The sequence below is a fragment of the Ostrea edulis genome, chromosome 5 (genome assembly GCF_947568905.1).
Source record: "Ostrea edulis chromosome 5, xbOstEdul1.1, whole genome shotgun sequence".
NCBI classification, from domain to species: domain Eukaryota; kingdom Metazoa; phylum Mollusca; class Bivalvia; order Ostreida; family Ostreidae; genus Ostrea; species Ostrea edulis.
Genome location: NC_079168.1, coordinates 36,870,286 through 36,890,521, shown reverse-complemented (window position 1 = coordinate 36,890,521; position 20,236 = coordinate 36,870,286). Strand labels below are relative to the sequence as shown.

General features: G+C 34.9%; 1 protein-coding gene across 1 annotated transcript; it reads left to right on the top strand.

The window, feature by feature from the left end:
• Positions 1 to 17,400: 17,400 nt before the first annotated feature.
• On the top strand, positions 17,401 to 19,876 carry LOC125651828 (uncharacterized). The gene is made up of 3 exons (XM_048880615.2): positions 17,401 to 17,639; positions 18,782 to 19,677; positions 19,779 to 19,876. Exons 2-3 carry the CDS (start codon positions 18,784 to 18,786, stop codon positions 19,785 to 19,787), a joined length of 903 nt encoding a protein of 300 aa, XP_048736572.1. The 5' UTR covers positions 17,401 to 17,639; positions 18,782 to 18,783; the 3' UTR covers positions 19,788 to 19,876.
• Positions 19,877 to 20,236: the final 360 nt, after the last annotated feature.

The window sequence follows — 20,236 nt, the reverse complement described above, 5'->3', positions numbered from 1 at the left end:
ATAGTGAAGAAAACATGAATTTCATTTTCGACAACACATGAGAGCATGAACTGCGAAGCTTCACACCGGCCGATTTGATGAAACACGTTAACGCTTCATGAAAAGTTTGCTGGCGTGAAGTAGGCATGTATTTTCAAAAACGAAAACTAGATATATTTTCATATTTAAATTTTATTTTCATTTCTGTAAGAATATATCCACATCTGTTAGAATAGTTGTACTATATTGATCAAGATTCATACGCAAATTGTTCACATTCATGAGGAATTGGCTATCAATTCAACTGGTTAATATATCGAAGGTAAAAGGTCATCGTCGGATACCCACGGGTGATCTCGTCTTTTACTCATCAACGAGATATAACAGTATTTCCCTCAGTGACATGAGTTGCTACCTGATGACGAGTTCCCAGGTTAGTAATCGCCTAAAGTTTCATTTTCGAACAGGAATGTAACATTTCATACCATTAATGAGATTTAAATCCTGTTTCTAAAGCAATTATTGAAACGTAGCTGAGATTTAAAAAAAAGAAGAAGAAATAAACAAATCATAAAAACAAAATTGAATTTAATAAGACATGATAAATTCATGAATCAATTCACAATTCCTAAATTGCATTAACACATTCGTATGTGGTGAACTTGACCCGCAGAGCTTACCCTCTCCTCAATCACAATGATGAATTTTTCTTGTTTCATTTCAGCAAATGGTAAAATTAAGATTTGGTTTGTTGAAGACTGTGAGCATCTATATATTAATTATCATAATACTTTACGTATATATTCAACAGGGCTAAGAATATGACCAATAAGAAATCTTCGTGTAAGGAAATAATAAAAAGAAAAAACTGTGCAGTTAAAACAGGGCGGTGGTAAATGAGGCATAAAGGAAATAAGCGTGCTTACGTATACTCGATAATAATCCAAGAGCATAAGATATTCAAACGTAATTTAAGGTTTACTTGGAGTAATCTTGCAATTCATAAATTTAAAAAAAAATAAAATAAAGAGGTTTGTGATAATAATGGTTACAATGATTCTGATTTATTAATTAGTTATTTAGATACAGATGTAAGTGAGGGCAGTCGTTCTGAACTTGATAGAGTACGAGGTTTCAACGTATTCTAAAAAGTTTGAAAGGAAGGGACAGCAACTACAAGCATATTGTTACTTTGTAGATTATGGACAGGTATTTGATATTGTTAATAGAAAAAAGTTGTTTTACAAATTAACCAAAAGAAGGTGTTACAGGAAAATCTGTTAGTGTTATTCGATGACTTTACAATGACGTCAAGTCATGTTATAGGTTTAATCCGATTTATGTTATTTCTTCGTCTCTACAAACGGTGTAATGCAAGGCGAAGCAATGTCTCCTTTCCTTTTTTTCTCTTTACATCAATGATGTTGAAGGTGAACTTCTTTCAAGCATATGTAAACTGACCCGACTTAGATATTTATCATTATTATTTTTTTTTTTACATATGTATCTGATGACACAGTTATAATGTCAGAGGCAAAGGAGGGTCTTCAGAGTATACTAGATATATTGCATGCTTACTGCGGCAGACGGAATTGGTCAATGCTGGGAAAATAAATTTGTTGAGTATATTGCGAAAGGGTATGAATTAACCTCGCAGTGACCAACTATTTTACAAAATGGACGTAATTGAAATTGTCAGCAGTTATCTAAGAATGACTCCTAGTTTCAATGGTACATGTAACTCTGTTCTGACAAAATTTTTTTTACTTTAACAAGGCAGTAAGTGCATATTTGGTATATTGATAACTTTGTGAATACATGTATACAGACAAAGCTAAAAGTCTTTGATATTTATGTTGCTTATGTTCTCAATTATGGAACAGATGTATAGGATTTCCATATAGGAAAGGGTATCGAGAATGTTCATCCTCGTTTTTCAACTTGATATTGAAACTTAATAACTCGACGTCAACTTTCATTATTTATACAGAACTGGGTCATGTACTTTTATTAATAGATAGAAAGTATTGGGTCAAGATTCTGATAACTCAAAATTGTATATTGCAAAATGTATAAGAAGCATATCTATTCACATCCTAATTCATGAATATGGTGAAAATAACGACCAGTGATCAATCTCATTACCCCTATTAGGAATACAACAAGAGGCCCAAGGGCCACATCCCTCACCTGAGTCACCTTGGCTCATATTCAAAGATTTTCCCTATATATTTGTATGCAAAACTTTGACCCCCCCCCCTTGTGACCCCATCCTACCCCTGGGGACCATGATTTTAACAAACTAAAATCTGAAATACATGTATGTCAGAAAGCTTTCATGTAAATATCATCTTTTCTGGCTCAGTGGTTCTTGAAAAGAAGATTTTTAAAGATTTTTCCTATATATTTGTATGTAAAAGATTGATCCCCTATTGTGGCCCCATCCAACCCCCAGGGACCATGATTTGAACAAACTTGAATCTGCATTATGTCAAGAAGCTTGCATGTAAATTTCAGCTTTTCTGGCTGAGTGGTTCTTGAGAAGAAGATTTTTCCTAATATATTTGTATGTAAAAGGTTGATCCCCTATTGTGGCCCCATCCAACCCCCGGGGGCCATGATTTGAACAACCTTGAATCTGCATTATGTCAGGAAGCTTTCATGTAAATCTCAGCTTTTCTGGCTGAGTGGTTCTTGAGAAGAAGATTTTTAAAGATTTTTCCTATATATTTGTATGTAAAAGGTTTATCCCCTATTGTGGCCCCATCCAACCCCCAGGGGCCATGATTTGAACAACCTTGAATCTGCATTATGTCAGAAAGCTTTCATGTAAATTGCAGCTTTTCTGGCTCAGTGGTTCGTGAGAAGAGGCTTTTTAAATTACCCTGCCCTATTTTTGCATTTTTGTGATTATCTCCCCTTTGAAAGGCATATGGCCCTTCATTTGAACAAGCGTAAAAGCCCTTCACACAAGGATGCTTTGTATCAAGTTTGGTTAAAATTGGCACAGCGGTTCTTGAGAAGAAGTCGAAAATATGAAAAGTTTACGACGGCAGACAACGGACAAATTTTGATCAGAAAAGCTCACTTGAGCCTTTGGCTCAGGTGAGCTAAAAGTGAAAGACATGTGGTATAGTGTGTGTTATGACTATTGTACACTCAGTATTATTGAATCTGTATATTGCTGTGAACTTGAAAACAAAACAGTAATTGTAGTATAATGATAATTTATTTTTATATCAAATTACATTTTACTTTCATTTCTGTCGGAATTCCCAGCCGTTAAAATAGACGTACTATATTCATCAAGATTCATACACGCGTTGTTCACAATTGTAATGCATTCATGAGGAAATGGCTATTGTCACAATTTGTAGATATACCAAAAGGAAAATCATTGGAGATGTGAATATTTATTTTAGTACAATTTTACCGACAAGCCATTAATCTGGTACTTTCCCGGAATCAAAAAATATAATTAAAAAGCTGGACACGCACAAACAACATTACATCAACTGTTGGTTTTAAAACAAGAAGCAAGCAACTGAATCAACACCAGATTGAATTTTGTTTCTACATGCATGTATGACAACCATTATTCTCTAGTGATCAGGGTAAAAACAATTAGTTTTCTTTTCTACAAAAATAAATTTAGAAATCTTATCCGATTAATATCACAGAAAAATGATATAAGATAAGCATTTCGTATTTTCAAGTTAGTATGATATCTTAGTATGATATAACAGTCCGTGGGGATCCCCATGGGGATGTATTGTGCTCCTTTGTTAGCTGAGCTGTTTTTATATTCCCATGAAGCAGAATTTATTCAAACACTTCTACGTGAAAAGAAAAATCTCTTGCTGTGGCCTTCAATTCGACATTTAGATATATCGACGATGTATTATCTATTAACAATAATAATTTTCATTCATACATGTTTGTGGATTCAATATATCCCAGTGAGCTCGAAATAAAATACACCACAGAGTCGTCCACCTCTGCTTCATACTTATATATTTTATTGAACGTAAATATTAACGGCAAACAAACAACTCAACTTAATGACAAACGGGATGATTTCAACTTCTCCATCGCCAACTTCCCATATTAATGTAGCAATTTTCCATTATAAGTCTTTTTGGAAATTTCGTTAAGTCGATTTTTTTTACCAGATCGGTAGGTAGGGGTAAATAAAGAAAATTTTAAGTTGGAATTAATACTTTACAATGTATCTCTGTATAGTCATAGGCATTGTTAGAGTTTTTAAATTTTCTAATACTCATTTACAGCATTACATAGATGTTGTGATCAAATGGTGGGCTGCTTTCCACAATGATTGTATTAAAGTATATTTAGTGTTAATTATACGGTTCACACAAAAGACCTCTATAAAGCATTGTATAAACCTTGAATAAAACAATTTGATCTATAAATAAATTTAAATGGTATACCTTGTACATACAAACTTCTTCAGTAATATTTAATTAGCTGGAAAAAGGAGAACGTCGATTTATAATTATATTATGTGACATTCAGCCTGATAGTTAGTCGGTTAAAATAAACAGCTTCAATGAAAGACAATTAATTAATTCCTCCATAGTTCTGCAGCTTTGTATGTAATTATTGACACCGGCATAATATAATTCACGTCAAGCGTAATTTTGGACATATATAAGCACTGCAGGTATAAAATTACTTATAATAAGCAACATAGACACAAGATAAGCGACATAGACACGAGATTACTCGCAATAAGTGACATAGACACGAGATTACTCGCAATAAGCGACATATACGCGAGATTTCTCGCAATAAGCAACATAGACTCAGGGGTACTCGCAATAAGCGACATAGACACAAGATTACTCGCAATAAGCAACATAGACTCGATATTACTCGCAATAAGCAACATAGACTCAGGAGTACTCGCGATAAGCGATATAAACATGAGATTACTTGCAATAAGTGACATAGACACGATATTACTCGCAATAAGCAACATAGACTCAGGAGTACTCGCAATAAGCGATATAAACATGAGATTATTTGCAAATAGTGACATAGACACGATATTACTCGTAATAAGCGACATAAACTCAGGAGTACTCGCAATAAGCAACATATATAGATTCAGGAGTACTCGCAATAAGCGATATAAACACGCGGTTATTTGCAATAAGCGACATAGACGCGATATTACTCACGATAAACGATATTGAACGGAGATTACTCGCAATAAGCGATATAGATGCGAGATTACTCGCAATAAGCGATATAGAATGGGGAGTACTCGCAATAAGCGACATTGACACGAGATTACTTACAATAAGCGAAATAGACACGATATTACTCCCAATAAGCAACATAGACATGAGATTACTCACAATAAGCAACATAGACTAGGGAGTACTCGCAATAAGCGACATTACTAGCAATAAGCTACAAAGACATAGCATTCTTTACAATAAGTTGCAAAGACGCAGATTTCTTCACAACAAGCTACGTACACTGTAGACATGTAATTATTCACAACAAACAGCAAGACATAGAATTATTCACAACGAAATACATAGACACGGAATTATTCACAATAAACAGCAAGACAGAATTATTTACATTGAAATACATAGACACAGAATTATTCACAATAAACAGCAAGACATAGAATTATTTACATTGAAATACATAGACACGGAATTATTCACAATAAACAGCAAGGCAGAATTATTTACATTGAAATACATAGACACGGAATTATTCACAATAAACAGCAAGACAGAATTATGTACAATGAAATACATAAACACAGAATTATTCACAATAAACAGCAAGACAGAATTATTTACATTGAAATACATAGACACGGAATTATTCACAATAAACAGCAAGACAGAATTATTTACATTGAAATACATAGACACAGAGTTATTCACAATAAACAGCAAGACATAGAATTATTTACATTGAAATACATAGACACGGAATTATTCACAATAAACAGCAAGACAGAATTATTTACATTGAAATACATAGACACGGAATTATTCACAACAAACAACAAGACAGAATTATTTACAACGAAATACATAGACACAGAACGATTCCCATTAAGCCAATAGATATTGACACAAAATTATTTACAAATAGCTAAAACACACAAAATTATTCACAATAAACAACATAGATGCAGAATTTGTTTTACAACAAGCTACAGGACATAAAATTATTTACAATAATGTACAATTGTATACAATAAGCGAAAATGACATGAAAATATCCTTATTCAAAAGCGTCGACGACATGGAATTATGCACAATAAGCAGCATACACTCTTAATTACCCACATCAAGCAACGCAGATATATACTTACCCACATGAGTGAATTAGACATAAATGTACATGATTAATACCCACAACAAGCGGGTTACTAACACGTGACATCGATATAAAATTCAGTAATCAAATATTAAATTATTCGTAAAAATAAAATGTGTCAGAAAGGACATGGCACATTTTAGGTCAAAGCAGAAATGAATTTATTTCGAAGTACATCTAGAATATATGCAGACGCGGGGTTGTTTTATTTTATTTCATCATACTAATTAGAAAAAGTAGAAACATACAACATTTTCACGGATACCTATATTAGTATATAAATTCAGAGTCTAAATTATACAATGTTTCCAGGCTGGATTCTCTATATCTTTGGCGTATGAAAACCACACTGATACACTCTCTCAACATTGTGTATTGTATCGTAGTACAATAAAAAAAAAATCTGCATGAATTTTCCTGACTTATAAATTAGATTTACTTGTAAGTGATGTTTGAATGCAGATAACCATTGGCGTTTATGCAATTTGTTTGTTGGAATTATTTAGCATAATTTCCTTATACTACGTAAATGAAGGGACGTTTGCTATATATAGGATGCACCATACAATCTATATATAGACGATGACCTATTCTATATCTGTTTCATAAATGTATATTTCATATGAAGCGATAAAATAACGTGCAAGAAATTCATAAACATTGAATGTGAAAAATCCGTCGATCTTATTTTTGAAATCGCATTACCAATGTTTTGTATACAGGTACAGTCTTATATTTTGCGCATGTGGGTGAGAAGTTTTACATCATAAAATGTTAACTTTAGATACGAAAGGAAAATAAACCAGTTTATCTATGCTAGTAATCCATGGTTTTAAATTCTGTACTATGTTATACTTACATGTATATATTACACATCACATCATCATGTTCAGAACCAACCTCCCAAGCCCCTCCCTTAGCTAAAATAAAACAAAAACAACACAAGAGTTCTGGATTCAAGAGAATATAATAATGAAAAGTTCAAATACCCCTTCCCCTCTCTCGTCAATCACATGCTCCCGTATATGCAAATTAAAAACAACAAAGACCCTGACCTGTAAATTATATAGTATATGCGTTCATGCACTATACATAGTAAATATTGTACTCTGATACTTCCCTTGACTGAAATCTGCTGATCTTGTGTATAATGGAGTGACGTCTTTATAAAATAGAGGGATATACATGTATGGAGGTAATCATTTAATTTGTTTCGTGGATTTATCAGAATAAAGGCAAAATTATTTTCTACAAGTGCATAAACATATCTACAGTTCGTTTGAATACCTCTAGTAGCCAAGTAAAAACTATCGTCTGTGCATTTAATGGGTTTTCTTGGCGAGGAAGCCATGCGCATTGACATAAAGTGACCCATTGCAATCTGTGCCTGTCCGCCTTAGTTCGTCGACCGAAAACTTTCAAATATTTTAAACATCCAAGGGTGAAAATATGTGGATAAGGCTTTGATATTTCACATATAAATGCCTTATGAACAGACCTTTCATTTGGTATTAAGACTTTTGACTTAGTGACCTTTACTGTGGACTTCGTCCTACTTTTCAAATCTTTTAAACTTAGCTGTATCTTTTGAACGAAGACAAAATAAGGCTTTGATATTTTACATATACATGTCCCATGAAGACACTTTTTTTGGTTCTAAGACTTTTGACATAGTGACCTTGACCTTGGACCCACTGTGGACTTTATCCTACTTTTCAAAACCTTTATCCTTCACTATATCTTTTGAACGGAAGAAAATAAGGATTTGATATTTATACATGACTCACGTAGACAGATTTTTTGGTACCAAGACTTGTGACATAGTGACCTTAACCTTGGACCTACTTCTAAAAACTTTAACCTTTGTTATATCTTTTTAATCAAGGAAGATAATGTTTTGATATTTGACATATAGATGCCTCATGAAAAGGCCTTTCATATGATACCAATTAACGCATTTGACCTAGTGACCTTCAACTTTGACATACTTTTCAAAAACTTTAAACTGTCTATATCTTTTGAATTAAGGGGATAGCACTTTCATATTTAACGCAAAGATGCCACTTGACCAGGCATTTTTTTTTTCGGTACCAAGAACTTTGACCCAGTGAACGTGACCTTGGACTTTGACCTACTTTTCAAAATCTTTTATTTGAACCAAGAGGATAGGTCTATCATATTTCACATGTAGATGTCTCATAACCAGGCCTTTTATTTGAAACCTTTGACCTACTGACTTGGACTTTGACCTACTTTTCAAAATCTTTACCCTTTTCAACGAAATAGGATAGCTGAAGTAGAGTCATGGTTCCCGGCGAGCTATGTTGTATTCTGTACTCCTACATATCAAACACATTTATTGTAAATCAGAATCGTGAAACTGAAGACCCCTTGAGACAGGTTCATTTGGGAGTATATAATTCTTTTAAGGCTAATAACAAAAGACGGTAGAACATTCTCCTTGGGCCACTTTACACAGTGCCAGGTACGTCTCTACAACTCCAAACTCCGAAAAGTACAATATTCCTATAGAATTTAAAAATCAAACATCACAAATACATAAAAGTTTATGTATCGTATGTAGCCTATATTTACTGCTTCTGTTTCTTTTGCTATATTTAGCTCTATTACTTCAGAGTTATTTCGGATTTCAAACATTTCGGTTGAGCATCACTGAAGAGACATTATTTGTCGAAATGCGCATCTGGTGCATCAAAATTGGTACCGTATAAGTTTTACATAAATGTACAATCCAATGACAACTATTTCCTTTATATCTATATATAGTTGAAAATGAGGACCTCAAATCGCTTAATATTCTAAGAGGTCCTAAATACAGAGAACCTCGTTCTTTTAATTGGCGACAGAACTTCATCTTTATTATGAATTCTGTCGAAGATTATGCCAGACGATGGGCTAAATATGAAAACGAAGAACGTGATACATTGTCAAAATGGATTAAAAGCATACGAGGAATATTAAAATCCCGCATTAACATATTAAAACAAAAGTACGTACCATCTATCCTTCTGTGTTCAGTAAAGTAGAAGTGATAAAAGAATTATATAGGTTACATGAGGAATATGTTTTGGTTCCAGCTGACAAAGCTTCTAACAACATTGTCTTTGTTTGTAAGGCTCATTATGTTGGGAAACGGAATGAGAATATTGAAGAAATTAGAGCTGATATAAAAGTTCGCACAACACTAGGTCATTCGGTAATGCAGATTTTTACTGAATTGGGGAAAGTTTGTGAGTCTGATAAGGTATCTTATGAGACAGTTCGTAGTTGGAGAAAGAAATTTCTGACTAGCACAGAGTCCGTCAAAGATGCGGCAAAATCTGGTTGACCTGTGACTTTAATTGTCTCAAAAATCAGGGAAATAATACAGATACACGATGAGTGATATTGCCAAAGCTGTTTGCATATCGCTATCGCGGGTGCATTTAATTTTGAAGCGTATTTTGAAAGTACAAAAGATTTCTGCTAGATGGATACCGCATATATTGACAGATGACTAAAAACGAGTATGAGTACAAACCGCTAAGCAATTGCTCAAAATGTTTCCCAAATCCAATCAAAGACAATTTGCAAACATTGTTACTGGTGACGAAACATGGGTTCACTATTTCGAACCAGTAAGAAAAATTGGAAAGAAAATATGGCTAACTAAACATGGTAGAAGGCCTGTAGTTGCCAAAAGAACCATAAGCACAAAGAATGTTCCTTATTGCATATTCTTCTCATGTGATGGTATAGTCGTACAAATTTCGGTGCAGAAGGGCAAAAGTGTTACAGGTCGGTATTACCGAGATGTTATACTAAAAAGCTCAATTAGCAATATTATCATAAACGACGCCCTGTGTCAGGATTTAGGCATGTTCGTCTACTTTATGATAATGCTCCATCACATACATCTGAGCTTGTGAAGCAATTCTTGTCGGAGAAGTTTACCGTCTTGCCACATCCACCATACTTTCCAGATCTAGCCTCATGCAACTTTTTCCTTTTTCCAAAACCTAAAACGTTCTTATCTGGTCGTCGTTACAAATTCCGACAAGCCATTGGCCCAGCTATCAGTCAGTGCTTCAGAGGTCTACCTAAATCAGCGTACCGTGACACATTTTAGAAATGGATTCAGAGATTGAAATTATGTATTTGAAACCGCGGAGAATACGTTGAAGGGATGTAATGTTCATTTTACTATTTGAGTCGAATGATTTTGAGATATTGTACAATAACCATTACATATTGAACAGCCCTCGTACATAATATATAACTTTTCATTACTTATACGCACTGAGTGGTATCATATTGCGCATAAACACAGACACAATATGAGGTTCCAATTAGGGCACTGTGCAATGAGGCTCGAAACAGGAATTAGGGTGTTTTCGATATATTCACAAGGTTAGAGCATATCTATCTACAATAAATAATGAAAATAAAAAGAATGTAGTGTGACTACGTAGTTGATATGTTCTATAACTGTAAATAAATCAAATACACTTTAGACTCTGTAGGTTTGTTGATATCTACACGAATGGCCGTACCATTCTACAATTGCAGTGTATCTGTTGATACTTACATGTATATAGGGCTCACGGCGGGTGTGACCGGTCGACAGGGGATGCTTACTCCTCCTAGGCACCTGATCCCACCTCTGGTGTGTCCAGGGGTCCGTGTTTGTCCAACTCTCTATTTTGTATTGCATGTAGGAGTTATGAGATTGATCACTGTTCATTATCTTCACCTTTCATGTATGATTGTCCATTACAGTGAATCTTTTGATAAGTACATGCATTGCTGTACCATTGTACCATTGTAATGGGTTTGTTAATACATATCTATATGGCTCCTGGTGCGTTAAGCGGGATTTTCTTTTCCGTAGGTTTTTTAACAATGAGGGACATGGCATGGTCGGGATAACCATTGCATTGGTAATGTGAAACTGATGTCTGCTATGCATGACTTTAGCTGATGAATAGATAAGATTGTTTTGAAAACAGAAAGGCTAAAACAAGTCAACTCTAAATGTACATGGTTGTCGAAAATTGAACTAAAGGAGTATTGGCATCAATATAATTTTTATATGCCGTATTGATACTAGAAGAAAGTTGAACGACATTGTTGACAAAACCTGCTAAATTGTGTAAGAACGTGACAGGATTGTGTCTGTCTAAGGTTCTATGTTTCAAACTTTGCTCCACTGAAATCAAGAAATTTAGTCTGACAATGTGATTGTTGGAACCACTTATATGATAGATCGTAATTTGCATGCCAGAACGATGTGTCTGACCATTGTAATCATTTTTTTGTTGTTAGATAAAGTAATAATACGAACTAGGACTAAATTGTTTACCTGATTAGGATATGGGGCTCACGGCGGGTGTGACCGGTCAACAGGGGATGCTTACTCCTCCTAGGCACCTGATCCCACCTCTGGTGTGTCCAGGGGTCTGTGTTTGCCCAACTATCTATTTTGTATTGCTTGTAGGAGTTATGAGATTGATCACTGTTCGTTATCTTCACCTTGCATGCAATGGTTTTGTGCTTTTTAGTACAGATGTAGTAATAATTTGCCAACTTTGCACAATCAAAACGTATGGAAGCACTTCAAACACTGTGATACACTTCGATACCGATTTGTGCCAATCACCTGACCATTAAAAGAAGTCCACGAGGACATTAAAATCAACGACAACCATAGGCTGCTGAAAATGTAAAGAGAATGCAAATATTGATCGAATTGCCATTCCATAGAAAAAAAAACATGCTGTTACATTAAATTAACTGTCCGAATTTGCACATCACAGTGATTTTTTTTACATGATATAGTTATGTGATGTGGTTGAGTAACCCTTGACACTTTATAAACGGTATGAACTGCCCTTGTAGTTGGCGATGTTTTTGTAATGAACACTAGCGCGTCAGCCAATCATTGGAGCTGGCTAAAGGTTACTTTTGATTGATGGTGTACTTCGTAAATATGTTCTTTTATGAGCAGTATTAATTATTTGAACGATGGAATTAAGGTCCAGAAAGATAATGAATGTAAATAGACCTTTAGTTTTCTCCTCAGATAAAGCCACGGCCAACTACTGAGAAAGTTTTCTAAAGGACTGGGATCATTACCACCACCGAATAAAAATATATTCAATGAGTAACAATTGATAATCTGGCCTTACCTTCCATTGACTAATGCAAGGGGGAAAATTTCGAACACTGAAATTGAGTATTCCAAAAGAAACTTGAAAAGCATTCCATATCTTGAAAATTTATCTGCTCTTATGAAGTCAATCACATCTATGATTAACCAATCACTTATGAAATATTTTGTTTCATCTAGTATGAAAATTGCAAAAATAACCCTTATATAAAAAAGTAGCCAATTTGATTTTTGAAATTATCGTCCGCTCAATATTCTCAGTATAATATGAAAGGTACTTGAAAAATGCGTTCAAATTCAACTTCAGAGCTTTTCGATAGAAAACAGCCTGTTGTACAAATTTTAGTTGGGTCTCCGTGGCAAATACTCCACAGATACATGCTTGATATACCTCGAATCACATTAGGGACCAAATTCTAAAGGATTGTTTACAGGAATAATCATGCTTGATCTGCATTTGGGACTGTGGATTACGACATTCTATGTGGAAAACTCCATAAAATAAGTATTGAGTCTCTATAGTTCAAACTATACCTATCAGACAGATCACAAACGGTTGGATTATATAACATTCTATCAAACTTAGATCTTATTGCATGCACCTGCGACATGCGTCAAGGATGCATCTTAGGTCCCCTGTTGTTTTTCTGATATGTAATTGAAATGGTTATAAGCAAAGATGATTACTGTAAGTTCTTAGTACACTGTATATGCTGATGATAGTGCCATTTTATATTCCCATGGAGACTGCGAGATAATCTCCAAGAAAATTGATAAAACACTTGAATATTGCTAAGACTGGCTTATGCACAAGATATTTCTCCAACCTAGGCAAGGCAGAATGTATACTTTTCGGGCAAAATAGTAAGTTCAAAGCTATTGATGACTTTGTCATAAATACCATGATTTCTTTATCAAATCATGACGAGGCCAAATATTTATGTTTCACTATCGACAAGTTCATACGATGCAAAAGTTCTATCGTAAATACCATTATAGATAAAGCTAACAGTAGGCTAACATTCTTATGTAGAAACAGGATCGCTGAACACTATGTCAAGGTCAACTCTATCATCAGCGCTCATTCAGTGTTATTTTCCCTACTCTTCCGGTGGCGAATCACGTGATTTGACTTGTCAAAAACATTTACTCAAACACTTTCCGACCACCACATACTGTGTCAGTGTTCTCTGCTTTTATGTACAGCTACCACCTTAACATAGATTTATTCCTGTGAAAATTTGTCAAATGCTGACATAAGTTATGTGACAATTTGTTATTGAGAAAGATGTCACTTACTCGTTTGAATTTTTCATACTGTTGACGTTTGCCGCCATTTCCCAGTGTACTTGATTATGTCAGAGTCATGTGATTCTCCATATGACTGTTCTATTGGAATGCAAGTCTCGCGAAATGAAAAGGTGAAGATAACAAACAATAGTCAATCTCATAACTCATAGGAAGAATACAAAGAGTAGGGCAAATAGGGATCCCTGGCCATACCAGAGGTGAAATTAGGTGTTTAGGAGGAGTATAATCTATACGTCCTACCGGTTACATCCATCGTGAGCCCTATACCTCGCTCGGGTAAACGAAGTAATCTGTAGTCAAAATCAGTGTGTAAAGAACGGCCTCAATCGCGATGAAACATGACTGACAGCCTTTTACTCAATTACATGTTGTATTGATAAATCATGGTTGAAACTAACATAAATTTATTTGTCAGAGTCCTGTCTCGATTTAAAACTTACCATACGCCGAACAAGCTTTTGCGTATCGAATCAGTTGAGATACATAAACACAATATACAGGTGATAATGGAATATTGCTACATAAGTATGGGAATTCACAATGGAGAAGCTTACGCGTAAGGCTACAGACAGCAGAACAAGGTCACAAGATTTATCTTATGTCTTTAACATTTTAATGGTACTGTTCCAATATTCATGGTAGAACACTTTCGAAAAATTGAAGGCAATACTAGAAGAGTTCCAAATTTTGATTGCATGTATTTGACTCAAAAAGAACATCGATTTTGTATTACAATCCTTGATTGGAAACATAAAGAATTCTAAAATCAGAACATTGTTTAAAGTTGAAGTAAAATCTCATTTAGTATAGACTGCAAAACAAAGAGAAGAAAGTGATTATCATTACTAACAACTTGATTGTATTTCTAAATTTGTCATATAAATAGTAAAATGTTAACTGATTGTAAATGTTTATCATGAAAGGTGAAGATAACGAACAGTAATCAATCTCATAACTCCTATAAGCAATACAAACTAGAGAGTTGGGCAAACACGGCCCCTGTATGTACCAGAAGTGGGATCAGGTACCTAGGAGGAGTAAGCATCCCCTGCCAAACGGTCACGCCCACCGTGAGCCCTATATCTTGAACAGGTCAACGGAGTTATCAATCTGTGTGAAAAAGTCATACAGCATTTGACCATTGTTATAATGACCATAGAATTTGCGAAATGTTGACTTTAAACGAGATTGTTGAAATCCCTGCACGTCTCGATGTAAAAACTGATCATATGCAAAATAAGCTCTTGCGTGAAATATAAACACCATATGCAGATGATAATGGAATAGCTGACGACACAGAAGCTGAAATTATCCAGTTTATCATAAAGTCGAGGTGTTAGTTTGCCGTTAATATCTATTTTCAATAAAATATATAAGTACGAAGCAGACGTGAACGACTCATCAGTGTCTTTTATTTTGAGTTCACATGGATTTATCGAATCGACATATGAATGAAAATTATTATTGTTAATAGCAAGGTGAAGATAACGAACAGTGATCAATCTCATAACTCCTACAAGCAATACAAAATAGATAGTTGGGCAAACACGGACCCCTGGACACACCAGAGGTGGGATCAGGTGCCTAGGAGGAGTAAGCATCCCCCTAGATAAAACGTCGTCGATATATCTAAATGTCGAATTGAAGGTCACCGCAAGAGATGTTTTCTTCTCACATAGAAGTTTTTGAATAAATTCTGCTAAATAGAAATATAAAAAACAGGTCAGCTAACAAAAGAGCACACTTCGTGCCCATGGGAATTCCAACAGACTGTTGGAAAACATGATCAGCAAGGACCACGAATATATTGTCAACGAGGAACTCCAGCATATTTTTTATTCCAACTTCAGAGTACTTGTGCACGGAATCAGAGTGGTGTTTAACAAAGTAATTTTCCGGATGACCGATCACTAGATATGAATATTTGCGGTTTCCATTTTTGTTGAAGAAGCAACTGTCTATAATGTCAAAAGTCTAGTCTTTATTTATCGCGAGGAATAGTCGTGTAAAATGTTGAAAACCATACTCTTTTGATGTTGTTCATTTGAGAAAAGTTTTGCAGTTTGAAGTTTACTAAATGTTCTTTAGACTTTTTTAGAATCCACATTTGATTTACATCACGTCTGGCATATGTAGTCACACAGTAAGTGTGAAGCTTCTCCTTCACAGCTGTTAATATTTTCGTGAGGCGCAAATATAGGGGCTTGGTAGGGCACTTACTGGATCCAGCAATGCCTCTCTGTTTGTAAGGATTTATATGTAGTTTAGGAATCCAGTATAGTTACGGTAACTCATATTCATTCGACCCATTTACTGGGATATTGAATATGTTTAAAACTAAAGCATGGTTTTGAAAAATTTCATCTTTTCAAAGGGCAGTTGGAGAATATGTACGATTACCAAAAGCGGAATTAATTAATGGCAAGTTCGTTTAAAATACAGTTGTAATAATGAGTCTTACAAACAAAGACAATGTTGTTAGAAGCTTTGTCAGCTGGAACCAAAACATAGTCCTCATGTAAACCATCTAATTCTTTTATCACTTCTGGTTTACTCAATAAAGAAGAATAGATGGTACGTACTTTTATTTTTGAAATAACACTGTAATCGAGTTTTTAAAAAGAAGATTATCTTTATTTATCTTACATAAAGGATTTGTAACTGTTCATTCTCATAAGTTTAAGCGATTTTAAAAGAGTAAAACACAACGATTTAGAAGTGCATAGACATGATGGTTTCCTTCTTCAAATTATTTTATGCAACATACATCACTTGATGTAAATTTATTTTCTGTGTATTTGACCTTTAAATTTGAAAACAAACCATCATTGTTTCGTCGTACTTATTAAATTATTCCAGCAATAATTTGATATATATCAATCTCTTGGTATTTCTAAAAATAGATATGTCATAAAGAAAATCATTTTTAATTTGTCAAAAAATTATATTTGACAATTATATTTTTGAATTTTCAATCAAATAGCAATTACTAAGGTGGATATCTTAACTAGGCAATAATATGAAGTTTAGGACAGTTTCCCTAATTTGATAAATTTTTCAAAACAAAATCTAAAAGTATGGGAAATTAAACAGTTAGTCTGCAATTTCTAAATGTTATATGCACATATATCAAATTGAATATGCTTTCTCTGTTTCACGGTGAGGGGGAGGGGGGCTATTTCTGATTATTATGAATATACCTTTCCTTTATCAAATTGTATTGCTCAAACTTGCTAATAGTTCACATTACGGGTATGAAATGTAACGGACAATTACCTGGATGACTAGGAATCTCATTCAAAAGTACAAATCTACCTAATTACAAACGATCCCATTTCATTTACATTCTTGCTACTAATGACAGGTATGAAAAGAAGAATGTTGAACTCTATAAGGTACATACAGTGAAGAAATAAAAAATAAACATTCCATCAAAATGAAAGAAAAGATGGGGGAATATATATCAGATTATCATTGCTTGATAAAATTTTGCATCCTTGAAAGGAAAGGAAATATCACACGTCTGCGGTTGGTTGGGTCGCAGTAGATCCATTCTTAATTGAACATATTATCTTCTTAAGTCCTATGAACAAAATTAATGTGAAATTAAATTTAGAGTTTGAAGATCGTGATTGCAAAGTCAATGCGCATTTTGGAATTGCAAACACGTTCCGTGTGCTATTTTCTACTTGCTTTTCTCTATTTATACATTTCATATGGAGTTGGATGACGTAACGGTTGTGTATAAATGAAGAAGTAGACTGCTACAAGATCAGCAAATAGCTCCAGAATCCGACAAGAGCAGGTAAGATTTCTTATTACATTATTCCATTTTCTCATTTAGTCTTCTTCAATCAATGAACACTAAGCACGGGAACGTGTACATTGTAAAACCAAAGCATTGTAAGTAACAATATATGTTCTTAAACTTTAAAGATATATTTCTTTAATCACGCACGTGAAAGATAAGTATTCGGGACAACAAATTAATTTTAAAAATCTAACTATTGCTGAACAATATTCAAATATATTGTAAATAGTTAGTGAAAATATTTAAATAAAAGTAGAGAAATCAAATGTAAATTTCCACTTTTATGAAACAAAAATGTTGAATTATCAAGAGGATGAGCATCACAATATACTCAAAACAAACTAATTAATCATTCTATTTAAAAATAAGCAAAAGTTTTGGAATTGTCTTATCTTTTGTTCTCAAGTGAACCTGGGGCCTCCATGGCCGAGTGGTTAGATCATCGCGCTCAAAATCGCACGGCCTCTAACCTTTGGTCTGCGCGGGTTCGAATCCCGCTTGGGCCGTTAAGTGAGAAAGTTTCCCAGTTTACTTTCGGGAGGTCAGTGGTCTCTTCCCAGGTAAATTGTATCTGGGTTCTCTCTTCCACCAACAAAAACTGGGCGCCACCAGATAACTGAAAAATTGTTGAGTGTGGCGGAAAAAATCCAAACATTCAAGTGAACCTTGTTTAAAATTAGTGTCGAAGAAAAATAGCTGTAATTGTAAAACGATGTATAAAATAAATTTGTAAATAGACAAAGATAACCAAAACTATGAACCTTCCATTTTTAATACCTGTAAATTTTTGTATATCTTATGAGTTAATTTTTAAAACGAATTTACAATCAAATGATTAATTTATGATTTTCTTTCAATGGCTTCTTTTATTTCATTTCACAGGTTTTATAATGTATTGCATAAATGCGTTTTATCGAAATATATTTCTTGGATCATCGCTATCAACCCCTTTAGATTAATCTTAATATCCTTTTAAGGAATTAATTTGGCCAAGTGCTATTCGAAACTCCATGTGGCCGAAATGTCATTACACATCAGTAATTCTTCCAACGTAGCATCATTTTGTTAGACACATTATTGTAGGTACGTTCACTTTGATTGTATGCTCACTTGAAAATTCTATTATCTCTTTTTAGTCATGTTTCGTGCAGTATTCCTTCTCACTCTCCTGGCTTGTGCCTTAGCCGACTCTGATAACGGATGTTATGGAGGTGACTGTTACACTACTTATGGGGGATGCACTGGCCATGGTTGCAATTACGGAATCACCCGTCGTGGAAACGGAGGCGTAAGCAGTACCATGATTTCAACAGGTGGTGGTCCTGGAAGCTCTTTCTTCGGATTTGGAGGACCGGCATCTGCCGCATCTGGATCAGCAGCGGCTGGACCAGGTGGGGCTGCCTCAGCAAGTTCTGCTGCCGGTGGAATTTTCGGTGGATCTGCTGCTTCTTCCGCTGCTGCCACCGGAGGAGCCGGTTTCTTTTCTGGGGCCCCCAACTATTTTGGCGACGATTTCGGTATCAATGGATTTCAAAGCTTCCAAAACTTCGGGAACGGAGGTAGTGCCGCAGCTAGTGCTGCAGCTGCTGGTGGATCAGCTGCTGCAGCTGCTTCCGCGGCAGCCGGTAACGCAGCAGCAGCCGCTGCTGCCGCTGCAGCTGGTAGAGCAGCCTCTGCAGCTTCTGCAGCCTCAGGATCAAGACCTTCTTTTGGATTCCCTGGAGGATTTCCAGGAGGATTCCCTGGAGGTTTCCCAGGAGGATTCCCTGGAGGTTTCCCAGGAGGATTCCCTGGAGGTTTTCCAGGAGGATTCCCTGGAGGTTTCCCAGGAGGATTCCCTGGAAGTTTCCCAGGAGGATTCCCTGGAGGTTTTCCAGGGGGATTCCCTACATTCCCAGGTGGATTCCCTGGAGGATTCCCAACATTCCCAAGAAGATTTCCAACATTCCCAAGAAGATTCCCAACATTCCCAGGTCCCTATAGTCGCCGTGTCTATCCATCTATCTACAGACCCCAGAGTCACAAACGAAAGGTTTGTATTTGTCATTATTGAGTTATGAATGTACTTTAAACATTATATTCAGACGACAACTACTGTAGTATATTGAATTTAATTCATTTATGTGTTTACAGGTATATTAAGAAACCCTTAGCAGACAGTCCACATCCGAACAACGATTAGCAATTTTAACAGTATTATTGTAAATAAATATTTTATACGGCATTTAAAAGTGTGTTCATTTTATCAACTCAGACATGATCTTTACATTGATAGAATTACCCAAGTCATTTTAAGGGACATTAGCTGTGAAAGAGATGGCAATCATTTTTTGGTCTCAAAATTACTCAATGATATTGAAACATATATTAATGAATAATAAAACATTCATTTTGTACAAACCTAATAAAACTACTCCAGATAACCGGTTCTAATGTAGTAGATATATATATATATATATATATATATATATATATATATATATATCCCTGTGACCTCGAAATAAAAGATACCACAGGGTCGTCCACTTCTGCTTCATACTTAGATATTTTATTGAAAGTAGATATTAACGGCTAACTAACAATTCAACTTT

Bases quoted from the DNA above. Each gene is read 5' to 3' on its own strand.
- LOC125651828 (XM_048880615.2), top strand. From the start codon at position 18,784: ATGTTTCGTGCAGTATTCCTTCTCACTCTCCTGGCTTGTGCCTTAGCC.